This window comes from Anomalospiza imberbis, chromosome 4 (assembly GCF_031753505.1).
Source record: "Anomalospiza imberbis isolate Cuckoo-Finch-1a 21T00152 chromosome 4, ASM3175350v1, whole genome shotgun sequence".
Taxonomy (NCBI): Eukaryota; Metazoa; Chordata; class Aves; order Passeriformes; family Viduidae; genus Anomalospiza; species Anomalospiza imberbis.
The window spans coordinates 21,402,737-21,417,392 of NC_089684.1; the positions used below are offsets into that span (position 1 = coordinate 21,402,737).

The window sequence follows — 14,656 nt, forward strand, 5'->3', positions numbered from 1 at the left end:
GAGACACAAAGGCTGTGCACAGCACAGAGCTCTAATGCGGTGGCAGCTATGAGAAGTTGCCTCAGGTACACATAATACAGGGACAGCTTTCATGTCTGACTTCTCACTAGAAGAGCCAGGCCCAAGAACACTTGTCTATATGTTCTTAAAAACATTCAGTAACAACATTTTTTACACAGCCACCTTCAGCCCAGTAACCCAAACGATGAACTCATTCATGACAAAAGATGTGAATTTACATGAGGAGCTCCTGCCTTCTGCCAGAGCACTGGTTGTGCCTGTGGCTCCACAGCAGGACACAGCGGGCTTAGAGAGGAACTGCAGCCCCCCTTCACTGCTGTGGCTGGCAGGAACAGCCCTGGAACTGTGGTAAACCAACCTTTACAAGCTCCCACATGGAACTACACCTTGGAAGACAACATCTCCAGGAGGACTGGGCTCTGGAAAGCACATTCCTCTTTTCCTGCCACCACATACAGCTTGCATACCAGATTTGTGTTCTTACTGACAAGTTTCTTAATACCCTTGGAGTAAACTTGTGCCTGCACCCCTGGGATTTACAGAGAGATGCCTGATCCTTGTGAACAGACAGGACAGGCTCATCCACTCTCCCATTCTAAAACTACAACCTGGTCATTGAAGCACAAATTTGCATTTATTGTCTAATCAGTTACTTTCCCACTTGTGGAAAACTGGAAAAAAGCAAGTGATAGGTCCTTCTGGACAATATTCCATCTCTGGTTTGAATGCTACTATAATATGGTAAATAATGATGCTTGCAAGAAAAATTACTAGGCTAACAGCCAATAGCTAGGTGCACATGACTGGCAGTTCTGCAAGAAGTCTTCAGTTTTCTTCCTGGTTCACAAATAATTTCTGTATTTTAATATTTTTGTTATTATTTTAATCCATCTTTGTTAAGCAAACATATTTATATCTGCAAATGATTTACACTGTGCTATGAAAATATTGCAATTAATAATTCATTGCAATAATAAGAGAGTGCATTTGCTATTCACATGCACATATGAAGACACATTCAAGGACTTGCAATACAAAGGAATCCCACTACTACATTTATCATTTGCACGTTTAACTGCTGGTGGAATTAATTTACTTTTAAAATATCAACGTCATGCAATCACTGAAGTGACTTCAAAACCAGTATTTGCAGCTACGTTACAAAAATTCAACCATGCCAATTACTGACCAAACATATGCAATTGAATGAGGAACTATCAGTAATAAATTAACCAGATGAACGTGTACGTAACAGTCTCAGCGTGGTACAGTGCTGCTGTTAGTTTCAAAGTTCACATATGAACTTCTTTTTACACTGCACATGTGGTTTATGAATGAAGCCTAAATGAAAGAAGAAATTAAGGGAAAATAAGGTAAGTGACCCAAAATGAAACTAATCTAAGTATTTAAGCGTAGTCTGCTTACAAGGAAAAAACCACAAATCTTTGATTAAGATTTAAAAAAGGAACGGATTAATCCATGTCCACTACTTCCTGTCATTATGCTACAAAATGCACAATGCATATCTAGACTGATGAATAACTGAAGACAACCATTTCATAAGATGTCTTTCTTAAAAGGAAATTGATCATTGAAAAATCCACAAAAACCTCACTGTGAATCCAGTAAGGAAGATTATCAGATACATTTTCAATGCTGACTGTAACAAAATTAGTATGTTACTAGCTCTTGCATCTCTGGTGCTGTACTGAAGTTATTTCAAAATATTGATTTAGGCATGTAATTAATATGAGAGAGGAAGCTTAAACTGCACAGCAAGAATCTAAATAAATTAATCACAGGAAAACTCAGTCTGAAATTATCCATGATCTCTCTATGAGTACCTAAACATACTATCAAAAAAAACCAATTTCTTTCTGAAGTTCACATGTCACAGAAACTTAAAATCCACTGTTTGCCACTATGGTTTTACCTTTTCAAACACTTCTCAATTTATTCAAATAACAAGTTTTCCTGTTAGATGATCAGCACACACCAAAACCCCTTCAGATACTGGGTTACAGAAAAGTACAAAGAGAATGAGAGGTCTTGTTTATTAACAAATAGAGTAACTGGAAATTATACCAAGCCAGCTCCCTCTCTATCCACCAGTTCATGGCTTACTTTTCCACTTACTGTGCTAATAAGTTGGTTTAGTATACATTTCCAAAATCTCATTTTCATGAGATTGGCTATTTCAGCTCTCCTTATTTTTTTAAATTGAGATATTTTTCTGCATCAGAAAGCCCTTTCAGACTACTGTCTATTTCGATGTCAGTGGCAGCTGATGAAAGACGTATTTTAAGCTGTGAAAAAGTGCTCCCTTAAAATCTACTTCTCCTTGATTATTCTTTTTCCTAAAACATGTAATATTTACATCCTGAAACATTGTCACTTAATAACAGCAGCACCTATTTGTACCATTCTCTTCTTCCTTCACTAGTTTGTCTCCTTCTCCTAACCTACTACTGTCCCAGAATGGCAAGAGTGTTTTCCACAGTTGTTTCCCAACTCCTCCCTTCTCTGCTGCCTCTCCACAGCACTATTTGCTTCTTCCTAAAACTCTTTTCAGATTTCAGGCAGGGAAAAACTCAAAAGGCATTGAATATGGGAAATTGTTGCCTCTTCTTTCCCCCCAGCCCCCGAAGCTATCTGAAGCACCTGATGTTATTTGCACTTAGTGACAGGTTTGTGGATAAAAGCGCAGACAATGGCAGACAGCAATGAGATGACCATCAACCTTGTTGTCCTTGGAAAAAGTCAGACTGGCAAAAGTGCTGCTGGGAACAGCCTGCTGGGCAGTGCAGACTTTGAGAGCCGTCTCTGCCCCAGCTCTGTGACTACGTGCTGCAGCCTGGGACGCAGCGGCCGCATTTTGGGGCTCATCCGGAGAAACGGCCGCGAGTCAGCTCTCTGTGTTCGAGTACTGGACACTCCCAGCTACCCTCACAGTGCTCTGAGCAAAGAGCAAGTGAGAGACATGGTGAGAGCAGCCCTGGCTCAGCACTTTGGGGTGGAAGGCCTGCACCTGGCCCTCTTGGTCCTGAGGGCTGACCTGCCTGTGTGTCCAGATGAAAGCGATGACACAGTTCAGCTCATCCAGGTAACCAAAAAAAATGTAGAAGTCTCTGCCCTATTAGCAACTCTTTCATCTTCAGGTGACAATAGCTATAGCAGAGTTGACTGCAAAAGTGAATTATTTTTTTTCCAATTAACAGCCTAATGCATTGTGAGTGGCAGGTATTAATACCAGAACAAAGACTGTAGCTGATTTTGAGTCCTCAGCAAATCAAAGCTCCCTCCTCTCTTTGTGAAACTGGTAACTCAAGACGTCCTTGGGCAGCTTAAGGCAAAATTTTGTATGTGTTTCATATTTTTCATCCCTAGTGTATAAAACAGATTAATCACTATTAATACACCAGGTGTTTTTGACACCCCATTTACCTTGGAAGTAGACAGACATCCTTTAAAGTAGTTTTATATACCTTAGCGTTGAGGTTACAGAGTCAAGATCACTGCAGTGTCCTTTATCACCAAGGCAGGCTTCTCGTCATACACAGGAGTTAGCAGGATTGCACCGAAGTCGTAATTTCATTTACACCTGTAAATTAAAGCCCAACCTCTCTTATTCCTATTAAAATTTTCTGTAATTTTTTAAAGAAAAGCAGCTTGTTCTCTCCATTCTCCTTCATCAGATAAATCACAGAAGCTGAAGAAAAGCTCTCTGGCCCATTATTTAAGATGTTGCATTTGATTTGTGTTGTTCCTGAATTGCTGAAAATAGGTCAGTTTTATGGATTACAGCTGGAACTGAAGTTGATGTTACATAGAAATTCATCATTTATTTTTTCAACAAAAGGTGCTTCAGTGCTTTCAAAAATTTATTTTTGAAGAGCTCTAAACAATGAGGCAATATGGATATGTGGTGACTACCAATTTCAAACTAACATGTGACATGGCTAAACAACCATTCTTCCTTATTTCCATGAACACTTTTTAACTGGAGACATTCTGTTAACATCTGTAGCCAGGGAACAGAGAACTGCTAGTACTGCATGATCACATTATTTCCACTGAAAGTGGATGTCAATGTCTCAGAAAGGTGAAAAAAGACACAGAAATTTCAGCAACTTGGATAGCATGAACTGGATTACTGCCAGGAAAAAAAAAAAACATACATGTAAATGGTCTGGTAATGTACTAAGTATATGAAATGGGAGTGGGGAAAAGAAATAAGTTAAGAAGTGGGATTTCTTCTTAACTAGTTAAGATTTGCTTTTCATTACAGGAACTTCTGGGTCCCACATGGAAGGATTTCACTGCAGTCCTACTTACTCATGCAGACAAGGCAGAAGAGGCTGGATACAGTGAGGAAACGTATTTGCACAGCGCCTCAAGTACCCTGTTGTCACTTTTGAGCTCAGTACAGCATAAATACATCTTCTTAGACAACCACAACAGTATAAATAAGGAGGAAAGAAATATTGTCCTAAAAAAGCTCTTGAATTTTATACGAAGAAATAATTATCAAGTACTTAAACACAGCAAGGAATAAAATTAGCTTTAAGGTGCTCACTTGTCTATTTTCTAAAGTAGGTAACATCTGATAAAAATGTTACCTACATTTTGTTACCTTTTAAAGACTAAAAGCCATCAACTGGAAAACTCCACAACCATACCAAACACCTTTGAACACACAATTAGAAAAATCTCTTTAGCTTATCAAACTACTTGCCTTCCACAGAGTACCTCACACTACTGCATTCAGAATCCTAGGTTCAACCACAAAATCAGAACAAGCTCGTGCTCCAAAATCATGCTCTTAATATGTGTGTAGTTACAAATGGGATTTTGCACTACACCAGACTCTATATCCCAGTTCAGACAGAATAAGATCTGGAAGAATAAAATAAAATTTAAAAATAATAATAATAAAAAAAAAAAAAGTAAAAATAGAAGTAAAAAAGGAATGAGTTCAGACTTGGGGGAACTCTTTGCTCAATTCTTCAAGCTTTCAAAAGTTCCTCTGAACTTCCATTTCTAAAAAGGAGCTTTCTGGTACTAAAAGCTAAGAATTATCTGTTGTAAAAGCATTCCCTACAATGATTCAAGATTAGTTATAATTGAGTTCTTGAACTACAATGATTTTATTTAATAAGACATTACAGGATATACAGTTTACAAGGCAGATAAAATGGCTTCCATGTGCTTAATGCTATTCAGCACATTTAAAAGAACTAATTACTATTGCTTATTGCCAGATGCATGAAAAACTAACAGTTTACAGGCACAAACAAAATTCATTCAAAAAGAAAATCAGTTCATCTCCTCTTTATGCATGTTCCTTTTAATTTTATATCACTGTCATTTTGTTTTCTCTCTACTTACTGGATGAAGTTCAAAGCCTGCGATATTTAGAAAGGCTCAAGTTTGTTTTTAATTTCAGTAGTTAAAATAGTATTTACTGTTTCAATAGTTATACAGCAACAATTTAATTTAATATTATATGCAAAAATATCTGAAGTATCTCTATATATTTTATATATTCTATATACTTTAAAGGGTTATTGTAAATGGATCCAAAATATTTATTTTCATATTACTGAAAGTAAAGAATTAAAAGAATTAATTTGAGGCTAATAGCCTAGCAACATGACTATTTGTACATTACTATGTACAAATACATAGTATTTTCATTTCTGTGAACACACAGTATTTTTATTACTATGAAATAATTCTAACTCTAAAAATTGAAGAAGCTATTTCTGTTAAAACCAAAGCACTTTTCATATAAAACATCATTGCAAAAAAGCACATTGAAACAAAACCACAAAATCAAATTTTATACCTGTTTGAACAATGGAAATGGAATTTTTTGTTTGGTTGCTTTTTGGGTTTTTCTGGGGGTTGGTCTTTTGGAATTTGAGGGTTTTTTTAGTTTTTGATTAGTGCCAGAAATCTGTTATTAATTATTTCTTAGTCCTATCTATCGGTTTGGAAGGATATACCTAGGTAGACTAGATAAAGAACTACTCTAGCAAAGTGGCAGCTTTGATCTTAATGAAATTATAATGGCTTAGTTGTGGGGACATGAAAGTGTGTCCACTTGCACATCCAAGGGCATAAACCACCATAGTTTAATCTTCCAGTTACAACTGATTGCAGACTAGAGAGAGAACACAGGCAAGAACAAAGGTGCAGAGGCTTAAAATACATCTGAAAACTGCTTGGAAGAAGAGCAGAAAAACTATTACAAAGTGACTAGAAGAATAAAGACAATTGTGGTCTTCCCTAACCAACTGCTAGTCCTGCAATTAGCACACAAAGAACATGGCAGAATATTTTCCTTATTTCCTTTAGCTCTTGCTAAATAGGAGCTCTACCTTCAAGCTGTCCAGAAAATTTACTTGCCTGCCAGTGGTCCCACCACAAACAAGCCTTGGCAATTAAGTTATGAGCACTGAGTGGTTAATAACTGCTGACAGCACACAACCTCAAGGACAACAAGCCTAGTGAATGAGTGAATTGTCAAAATGTTGGAGATGTAACATATTATGGAAAAGAAGTCAAACAAACAGGTCTTAGCCATGCATTTCATATTTTTTATTTTGCTTGCATCAACTTTCCATTTCAACATCTGTAAAAGTTTCTAATAACCATTTATTTATTTAATTCCGCTGTTTGCCATGGTCTCTGCCCTGCACACTCCTTTCCCTTTCACTTCAAATGGAACTCCTTTGTATGTAGCAACACACTGGTCATTGGTATGAAGATCAGGTTGGATTTGCTCCCAAATCTTCTTCTTTGGATTAAGCTCCTTCTCAGGATCTCCTGTTTCAAAACAAAGAATAACCTCATAGCACACAACTCAGAGCAAGAGCTCTATGTACTTACACATCTGTGACAGCCCACAGAGCATCACTGCACACACTTTTAAGGGGAAAAAACCCCAACATTCCTTTTGATTCTCAAAATGAAAACTTTAATTGGAATTAGGAATTGTCTAGGAAATGCCTCCAGAACCTGTCTGAAAAAGAGAATCTTTCAAGGTAAAAATGTTGTATCAGACAACAAGCACTGTCAAAAGGAAGAAATTAAACCACTACTGTTAGTTTATACTACAGACCAAAAGAATTCCCAAGAATTAAGTACATACAGACCACAGAAGTACACTGTTCACCAAGACAGGTTTGTCAGCATCTTAACTTTAGAAATGAATGATGTTTTTGTAAGTAATTAAATGCATTTAGCAGATGCTGTTACAGTTGAGGAGTACTGAACTTAGACAAGAATAGTCCAGAGGTAGAATATTGACATATAATTTTAGCCCCAAGTTACACACCGTTCTGCTATGCTTTGTCTTGTTTGATAACAAGTTTTGGTACTCAAAACAACAGAAGCAGTAGAAATTAGCTAGAGTTTCAGCAATTAAGAGTTTCAGCCTCAGTTTTGATAAGCCTCAGTTTCCTGTTTCCATGGATACATCATGATAAGACACCTACACCCTAACAGTATTGACAGTAACTGACAACATTAGCAAATCTGATTATTTAAGGATCTCTAATGACCACAAAATGCAGGCTTCTTCTATTAATGTTTTGAAATATTGTCAACAAATTAGATAGCATAGTGAAGGATATTTTTCCTATTTTTTCAATAAGCATGAAATGCAAAGTACAGATGCAGAAGATAACTAATTTTGCTGCAAAGATTAACTGCTGCCTACTGACATAATCTAGGTAAAACTAGGCAGCCAATTCATTGTAGTATTATTTTCTGTTCAAAGGTGAAGTAAGTTTAATCTCTTAATTCTAATACAATACCGATTCTATTAAAATTCATTAAAAAGAATTTAATCATAAGACTGTTGGGTGCTTTTGACTTCTTGCGTGTCACACTGGCAAGACAAATTAAACACCCCACAAGAACTGCAGATTTAAATGCTCAAAGAAATCTCATGCTATTTCGTTGTTGTTACACTCACTATGTTTTTACTTCCTTGTAGTGCCATATTGGCACCATTCTGCCCAAACGATCAAAATCAAAAGTTCCAGAACAAGCAAGAATCAAAAACCAAATCCTAGGAATCTTACCCTCCCTGAGATCCTCTCTGAGGAAGAGCCCTCCAAGTGAGCAGAAAGTCTAGTGTTGCACTACAAAGTGTTCCCAAAGGTTCAGGAAGAAAAACTATAAGACTACAGGGATTTTAACATATCTTTTTCTAGTAGTTGGTTGAAATTCATCACTGCTTGGTAAGTCCTGACTGACTGACCAACCAGTGGTTAAATAAACTACTCTCATTCCAGCCTGCCTTATGCCTTATTGGTATTCTCCTTTAAATGTTTTCCATAGTTCAGCCTACTCACATTCTCAATGCCTGCAAACCTGAGCTATTTCTGTCTGTATGGGTATTCTGCAGTGTCTGGGTGTCTGTATTCTGTAGTTTCTATATATGCAAGAGAAGCAGACTAAGCCAGATTTCTCTGTGAAGTAAGCTAGCCTCAACAAAGCAGTATTTAATAATGCAGTCAAGTTATTTCAAAACCTGAGTGCATTTAGTATTTCAAAGAAAAATCAGTCATAACATGAATAATTTTCTTTATATAATATTTATAATTAATATTAAACAAAGGAAGAAATTTAAATACTCTAATTACTTAAATAATTGCACTATTAAATAAAAATTATTAAATGTTTACAGCTAATTGTGCATTTTCACAAAAATAAATTAGCTTAATGCTCAGATTCATGGATTTAGACCACAGTGAATGCATAAAACTAATAAAATCATTAAACAGAATGTTAAGAGATCCATTGTACATTTTCCTTCCCCTCGTCAAATATAAAAAGCACATGATTTTTTCTTTCCGTAAGAAAACCTCCTGACGTTTATTATAAAAAACACACTTTGGATGTTAATAAGTTTCTTTGGAATCCTGTGTCAAGCTCCCTTGGGATCTGTGGTGAGCTCATATTAGATTAGCATAGGCACCAATTTTAAACACTACCAGAGCTTTAGACTGTGCATTTTCCTATGCCTTCTCCTCACTGCATTCCTTCTTCCCAGAAAATATTCTTTAGAAGAGTTTCTATAAATAAAATAAATTGAAGCTTTTAATGGTTTAATCAGCTTTCCACTCTCTTTACCAAAAATGGGCCAAATAAGAGGTCCCAAATTTTGTTAAACATATCATTCCATCTCACAGCTTTATTAAAAAAAAATTTCATAATAAGCAAGAAACCTCTCCACTTTATAACAGTTCAAAAACTGCTGAAAGAATGTATCTCAGCACAGCAAGGGGCAAAAGGACACAGTGATGTGTGACTTTACTTAATGCCACTTACCCCACAGTGGATTGTAACCATGCAGCTGAAAGAAACCATCCATACACTCTAGCTTTGATTAAAAAAACGTGCTAACTACAGGCTAACCACTGCACTCCAGCTTTACCACTTTTTATTCTTTTAAAGAGATAGTAATTCACTAAATTGCTAGTGATTCTTAGATCTGAATGATAATTTAATTATATAATTTAAGTAATAGATTTTTGGTTCCTGTGGCATCAAATTATCTGATACTTCTATCAGAAAAGAGATTTCACAGTTAGCTATAAATCTTCAAGTATTATTGCTCTCTTCAGGCAATTACTGTGTAGAAGGTCATAGAATTTACACACACATGATAGAAGAATTCTTCTATGGTTTAAAAATCAGACCACTCCAGTAAAGATGGATAAAAATTTGATAAAGTTCTTAATGCAAAAAAGGCTCAAGAGACTTTGAAGATTCATGCACTGGAGTATAAAACACTTCAGTATTAAAATTTCCACTGAGGGCAAAGACATCAAATAAATAAACAAAACAGAACAGTACTCTAGGCAACAACATTCCTGATCAAATTACTCCTCTATAAAAATCAGGATAATTCTAGGTAAACACTCCAGTTGCTACAGAAAAAAAAAAATTAACTGGTTTCAGACAAGATATCATTTGTTTACTTTGACTAAAACGGCCAAAGAAAATTAGTCTGTATCTCATGAATATTTTGTATAATGGAGAGAGAAGACTTAAAAATAGCTCAATTCCAAGCTGTTTGATAGACAGCTGTGTGCATTTTAGAATTGCTTTATTGTTGCTGGTGGTGCTTCTGTTGCTTCACAGACTTTCATACTTCAAACTTAAATAAGACCCAGCTGTCCTTTCTATTTTAACTTCAAGGACTCCAACTGAATCTTTATGCTTTACAATTACTTTTTAAAACAAAAATTTGATCAGAATATAAATGGTTACAATTAAGCAGTGAAATTAAATGACATCTGACACAACAAGGAGTCTATCCTCCTGGTAACAGCATCAGGCAAGTACCAGATGGTCTTTGAGGAGACAGCAGCAGCCAAGAAGCAGAAGGTTTTAACACAAAAAAGGTGAGTAGAAGATAGATGCTCAACCCCGTTAAAAACTGAGAAACAGTTTTCCAGTCTCCCAGTGAGTTTCCCCCTGACTTAGTTTACAATAGCAACTTTGAAAAGACAAGTACTCAACAAATAAATTTACAGCAGCAGATGTCACTATGATTTTGTAGGTCTGCATCTACCAATATTTTCTTTTGCATCTTCCTACTCAAGATAGCAAAATCACAAGTCTGAGAATTCTTTCAAATAAGTTTTATGTAAGAAGAAGATAGATCACTCCACTTGGTACTATTAAGCATTAGGCAAATTTTCAAAGTCAATGATTAGCTTAAATCTCCTCCCTACAAAATTTTCCAAGCAGCTCTTTCTGAAGCATTAGAATATAGTGCCACATTTCAGACTACAATCTATAGCCCTGGATACATACACCTTGCAAAGGAGCTGTAAAAACCTTCATTTGGCACTTACCAGAGCCCTGTGTCTTTGGTTCTCCACCAGAAGGAAACTGATACAATCCACAGAAAACCTTGTCTCACTGGCTACAAGTTGTAACTTCAGAACTAGAACAACTTGGATACCACCTTTAGCTTATTCTATATCTTTTAAGGATCAAAATGTCAACATGGTGTCTGCATACCATAACACCTGGTAATAATTTTAGAACAAATATTTATATAACTGATTGCTCTAGGAAAAGCTTTTTGCCACTGTAAAAATAGTTAAATTATTTTGATAGAACTCACTTCAGTCATGTGCAAGAACAGCTATGCTGGTGGACAGAAAACAGCGCTACTACCAGCTCTCACATTTTCAAATGCCAGGCAGATGAAGGTACTTGAGATGTAAGTTTGGAGGAAGGCTGTATCTTAGACAAAAGCCAACAATAAAAGACCCTCAACCTGGGCAAAGAGCATTTTTGAGGGGTGAACCTGTACATCATTTTCCAGGGCTTATGCACTAGAAGTGTTTATTCTGCAACTTGATGCACTCTTGCACATCCATTTCCACAGCAACAGATAGCAGTGTGAGAGTGATTCTTGCAGGTAACAAAGTTCCAACATTTAATCCATCTTTACTCACTATATGTGATAACAACTAGAAGCCATGAATGAGTATTCCTACAATTTAGTCAATGCAATTGACTGCTGAAGCATTTAAGATTTTAGTACAGCTGATGAGTTCTGCATCTCAACCAGCAAGCTTGGTATGTTTTATATACAGGAAACTAAAACTGAAAAAAAAAACCTGCCAGACTGCTTTCTTTTTAAAACAGTATTATTTTAAAGTATTTTCAATTGGAGCATTAAATCACAGCAAGCAGCTATTTTTCTGTTTCATAAAGCACCTAGATAGAGCATTGCTTCCTTTATCATATTCTAACCAAAATATATCTTTTTTTTTTAAAGCATCACAATTTCACTCTTGAGAAGTATAAATATGCATATATACATACATATGTATTCCTGAAAGGTATTGCATTGCAAATATGTTTAAGCATAGAGCTTGCCAAGAGGTTCATAAATCAAAACTCTGTTGTACAGCTAGAAATAGTCAGAAGTGCAGTAGTTTATAAAGGTTCATATGGCTCTGTGCAGAAAATAAAAGTTACACCATTTTCTCACATGTGAAAGCCAACTTTTGAATAATAAATTCATCCTGAAGATGAATACTTAACTGATAAATGCACACACATACACTTTCACCCAGTGTGGGAAATACTGGGAGTTGGACCATGCTCTTTCAAGTTTAAGTGATGGAGTGATCCTGACCAGAAGAGCACTGTTCACCAAGACCTCTGTGATCCACTTAACAGCTGACTTGAGTAGGTCTGGGCTTGGGCTGTGCTGAACAAATTCCTAAATTCCTAGGGTGCAGGATAAACCCAGGCAGCTGATTGTAAGAGAGGAGTCTACAGGCCTACAGGCAGCTCCCATGTGGCACGAGCAACTGAGCCACCGGCGTGTCCTCACCTTTATGGAACAGGGCAGCACCAAGTCCTCACACAAACTTCCTTTATGATTGACAGCCACAATGAGTAAAAAAACACAGCAAAAACTCTAACAACGGAAAGGGAAGAAAGTCCCCTTATGCACAAGGAGTGCACAGCATGCTGCAGGTGCATTCCCCTCATCTGTGCCATGTAAGATTATTTATACTAGTCTCTCTTCTCAGACTCAGCTCTAATAGACAGCATTTTAAAAGGCACTTTAGAGTATGAGTGCCCTTTTTATTGGGATCATAATGAACCAGCACTTACTGATGAAACCACTCATAACCATTATAAAAATAACAAAATAACAGTGCTAATAAATACAGCAACAGAAGAAGATGATCTGACTGTATCCCTTTCAGACTGAGAATAATGAACTGGCATTTGGGTAGGAGGGAAGCATTCATCACCATGATAAACCTATGATGCTTTCTTTGACTTCCCAATATACAGTCAAAAATTAATCATTTTTATAGAGAAGAAATTGAAAAATGGATGAAAAATTATCTTTAGATAAAGTTTAATTTGGTAAAATTCTCATTTATATTCTGAAAAAAGATGAATTTGTTGATTTTATTAAGTCAAATATTTCTCTTGGGAAACCTAAAAAGACATTTTGTCCCAGACAAACAAACAAAAAACCCCTAGTATTTTGAATATTACAGGCTCCTCTCATGAATAGGAGACTTCCAACCCCTTCTACCCCCTCCATCCCTTCTTCCTCAAAAAAAAAAAAATCTACTCAAAGTTCTGACACTTTCATTACAGGGAGGAATTTAATACTTTATCACTTCCACTGAAACACTGTGAAAGATGCTTTACATTTGTTTGTTGTAATTTGCTAAGTACAAATATGTTTATCCATATATTTCAAAACTGAAATACTTACTGAGACTTAAAGCTCTATACAACTTTATCAAGTTAAAAGTTTTTGACAGACGAAAAAGTATTTTCAATCCTTTATTTACACAATATTAGCATCGTAATAAAAAAAATTTAAAACAAGAATTAATTCAGAAAATTTAAATAAAAAACCCAACCAGCTTTAAAAAAAGCTGGTTTATATGCTTCAACACTGAGGTTACTTTGGCATACTTGTTTCTACCATTTTCCCAACTACCTACTTACCAGGAAAACCTTCAAAAGTGATTCTTTCCCCTGGTACCGCTCCTGGTGGGGGAGCCAGAATTTCAACTTTTTCTGGGGAGCTGGCACACATCACCATTGCTTGGGATACCACTCCTCTCATCTTTGCAGGCTTCAAGTTACAGAGTAGCACTGCCATCCGATTCTGCATCTTGGGGGAGGAAAACAGAAGGATGTGAGTATTTAAAAAGGCATGTGGCTTTGGGGACTTCTATTATTTCATTATAATGAAAGAATTACAGTGATGAGATCTTACCATGACAAGTGAAGCGTAAGACAAGCACATAGCAACAGACTCACAATTTTAATGGCTGGATACCAGTAAGTTAACATATAAACCCCTTAATAGCTGACCAGTGAATAAGGGATTAAATGCTTAAATGTGACATATTTATCAAGAAAATATAAAATATGCAATTTAGAAAATTAAAAACCAGGCGAGGCATTTCACTCACATTCCATCTTTATTCATTACAGACCACCACTTTAGTCCACTTTCAATATAGCACAATTAACTAAACAATTTCTATTTAATGATAATAATAATTTAATGCTGGTAATAATAAAAATAACAACAACAAGTCTACAAATTAGGCCTATAGGTAAAAATTTCAGACTGTATTCTGGAAGCTTAGAGGTCTTTTACATAATGAGCTCACTTGAATCTTAAATTTTATCTTAGTTAACCCAAATGCCTTGAATGTTTTTTAACCACTGAAAATGGCTGTATATACTGTACCCTGAATTTGTTAGTGCAAACCTGTAAAACTAAGTTCCTCCACTTGTTGTTTTATTTTAATAATTACAATAGTAAGCCAGAGAAAATACTCTTTGCTCAGAAAAACTGCCACACTTTAGACTCTAAAACAAACCACACTTTCAAATGGAATAAAAATTAAACCCTGAACATTCTTAAGAGAGACAAAGTAAGGACATCTTAATTCCCATGCTACTAGTGCACATTATATCTAAGTATTTAATATCTCTAGATTTTGGTCTTTGTGTATCACAGTACAAACTTTGAACAAAACCTGCAGGATTAATAATTACTAAAACTCATATGACCAGCTATTTCAAACACTGCATA

At 35.9% G+C, this 14,656-nt stretch overlaps 2 protein-coding genes across 2 annotated transcripts in view; one reads left to right on the forward strand and one right to left on the reverse strand.

Moving 5' to 3' along the window:
• Positions 1 to 1,253: 1,253 nt before the first annotated feature.
• Positions 1,254 to 4,635, forward strand: GIMD1 (GIMAP family P-loop NTPase domain containing 1). The gene is made up of 3 exons (XM_068187446.1): positions 1,254 to 1,394; positions 2,703 to 3,124; positions 4,310 to 4,635. The coding sequence occupies exons 2-3, from the start codon at positions 2,732 to 2,734 to the stop codon at positions 4,574 to 4,576; spliced, it is 660 nt and encodes a 219-aa protein (XP_068043547.1). The 5' UTR covers positions 1,254 to 1,394; positions 2,703 to 2,731; the 3' UTR covers positions 4,577 to 4,635.
• Positions 4,636 to 6,602: 1,967 nt separating this feature from the next.
• The window catches only part of AIMP1 (aminoacyl tRNA synthetase complex interacting multifunctional protein 1), a 32,302-nt gene continuing 24,248 nt past the window's right edge, over positions 6,603 to 14,656 (reverse strand). The window contains exons 6-7 of the mRNA XM_068187468.1: positions 13,552 to 13,720; positions 6,603 to 6,852 (exon numbers count right to left, since the gene is read on the reverse strand). Of these exons, the coding sequence (XP_068043569.1) occupies positions 6,686 to 6,852; positions 13,552 to 13,720 (336 nt within the window). The 3' untranslated portion in view covers positions 6,603 to 6,685. The remainder of the gene's footprint in view (positions 6,853 to 13,551; positions 13,721 to 14,656) is intronic.

Excerpts from the sequence above, each read along its gene's own strand:
- GIMD1 (XM_068187446.1), top strand. The coding sequence starts at position 2,732 with ATGGCAGACAGCAATGAGATGACCATCAACCTTGTTGTCCTTGGAAAA. Across the intron at positions 3,125-4,309 it reads ACACAGTTCAGCTCATCCAG|GAACTTCTGGGTCCCACATG; the intron begins GTAACCAAAAAA and ends TTTTCATTACAG.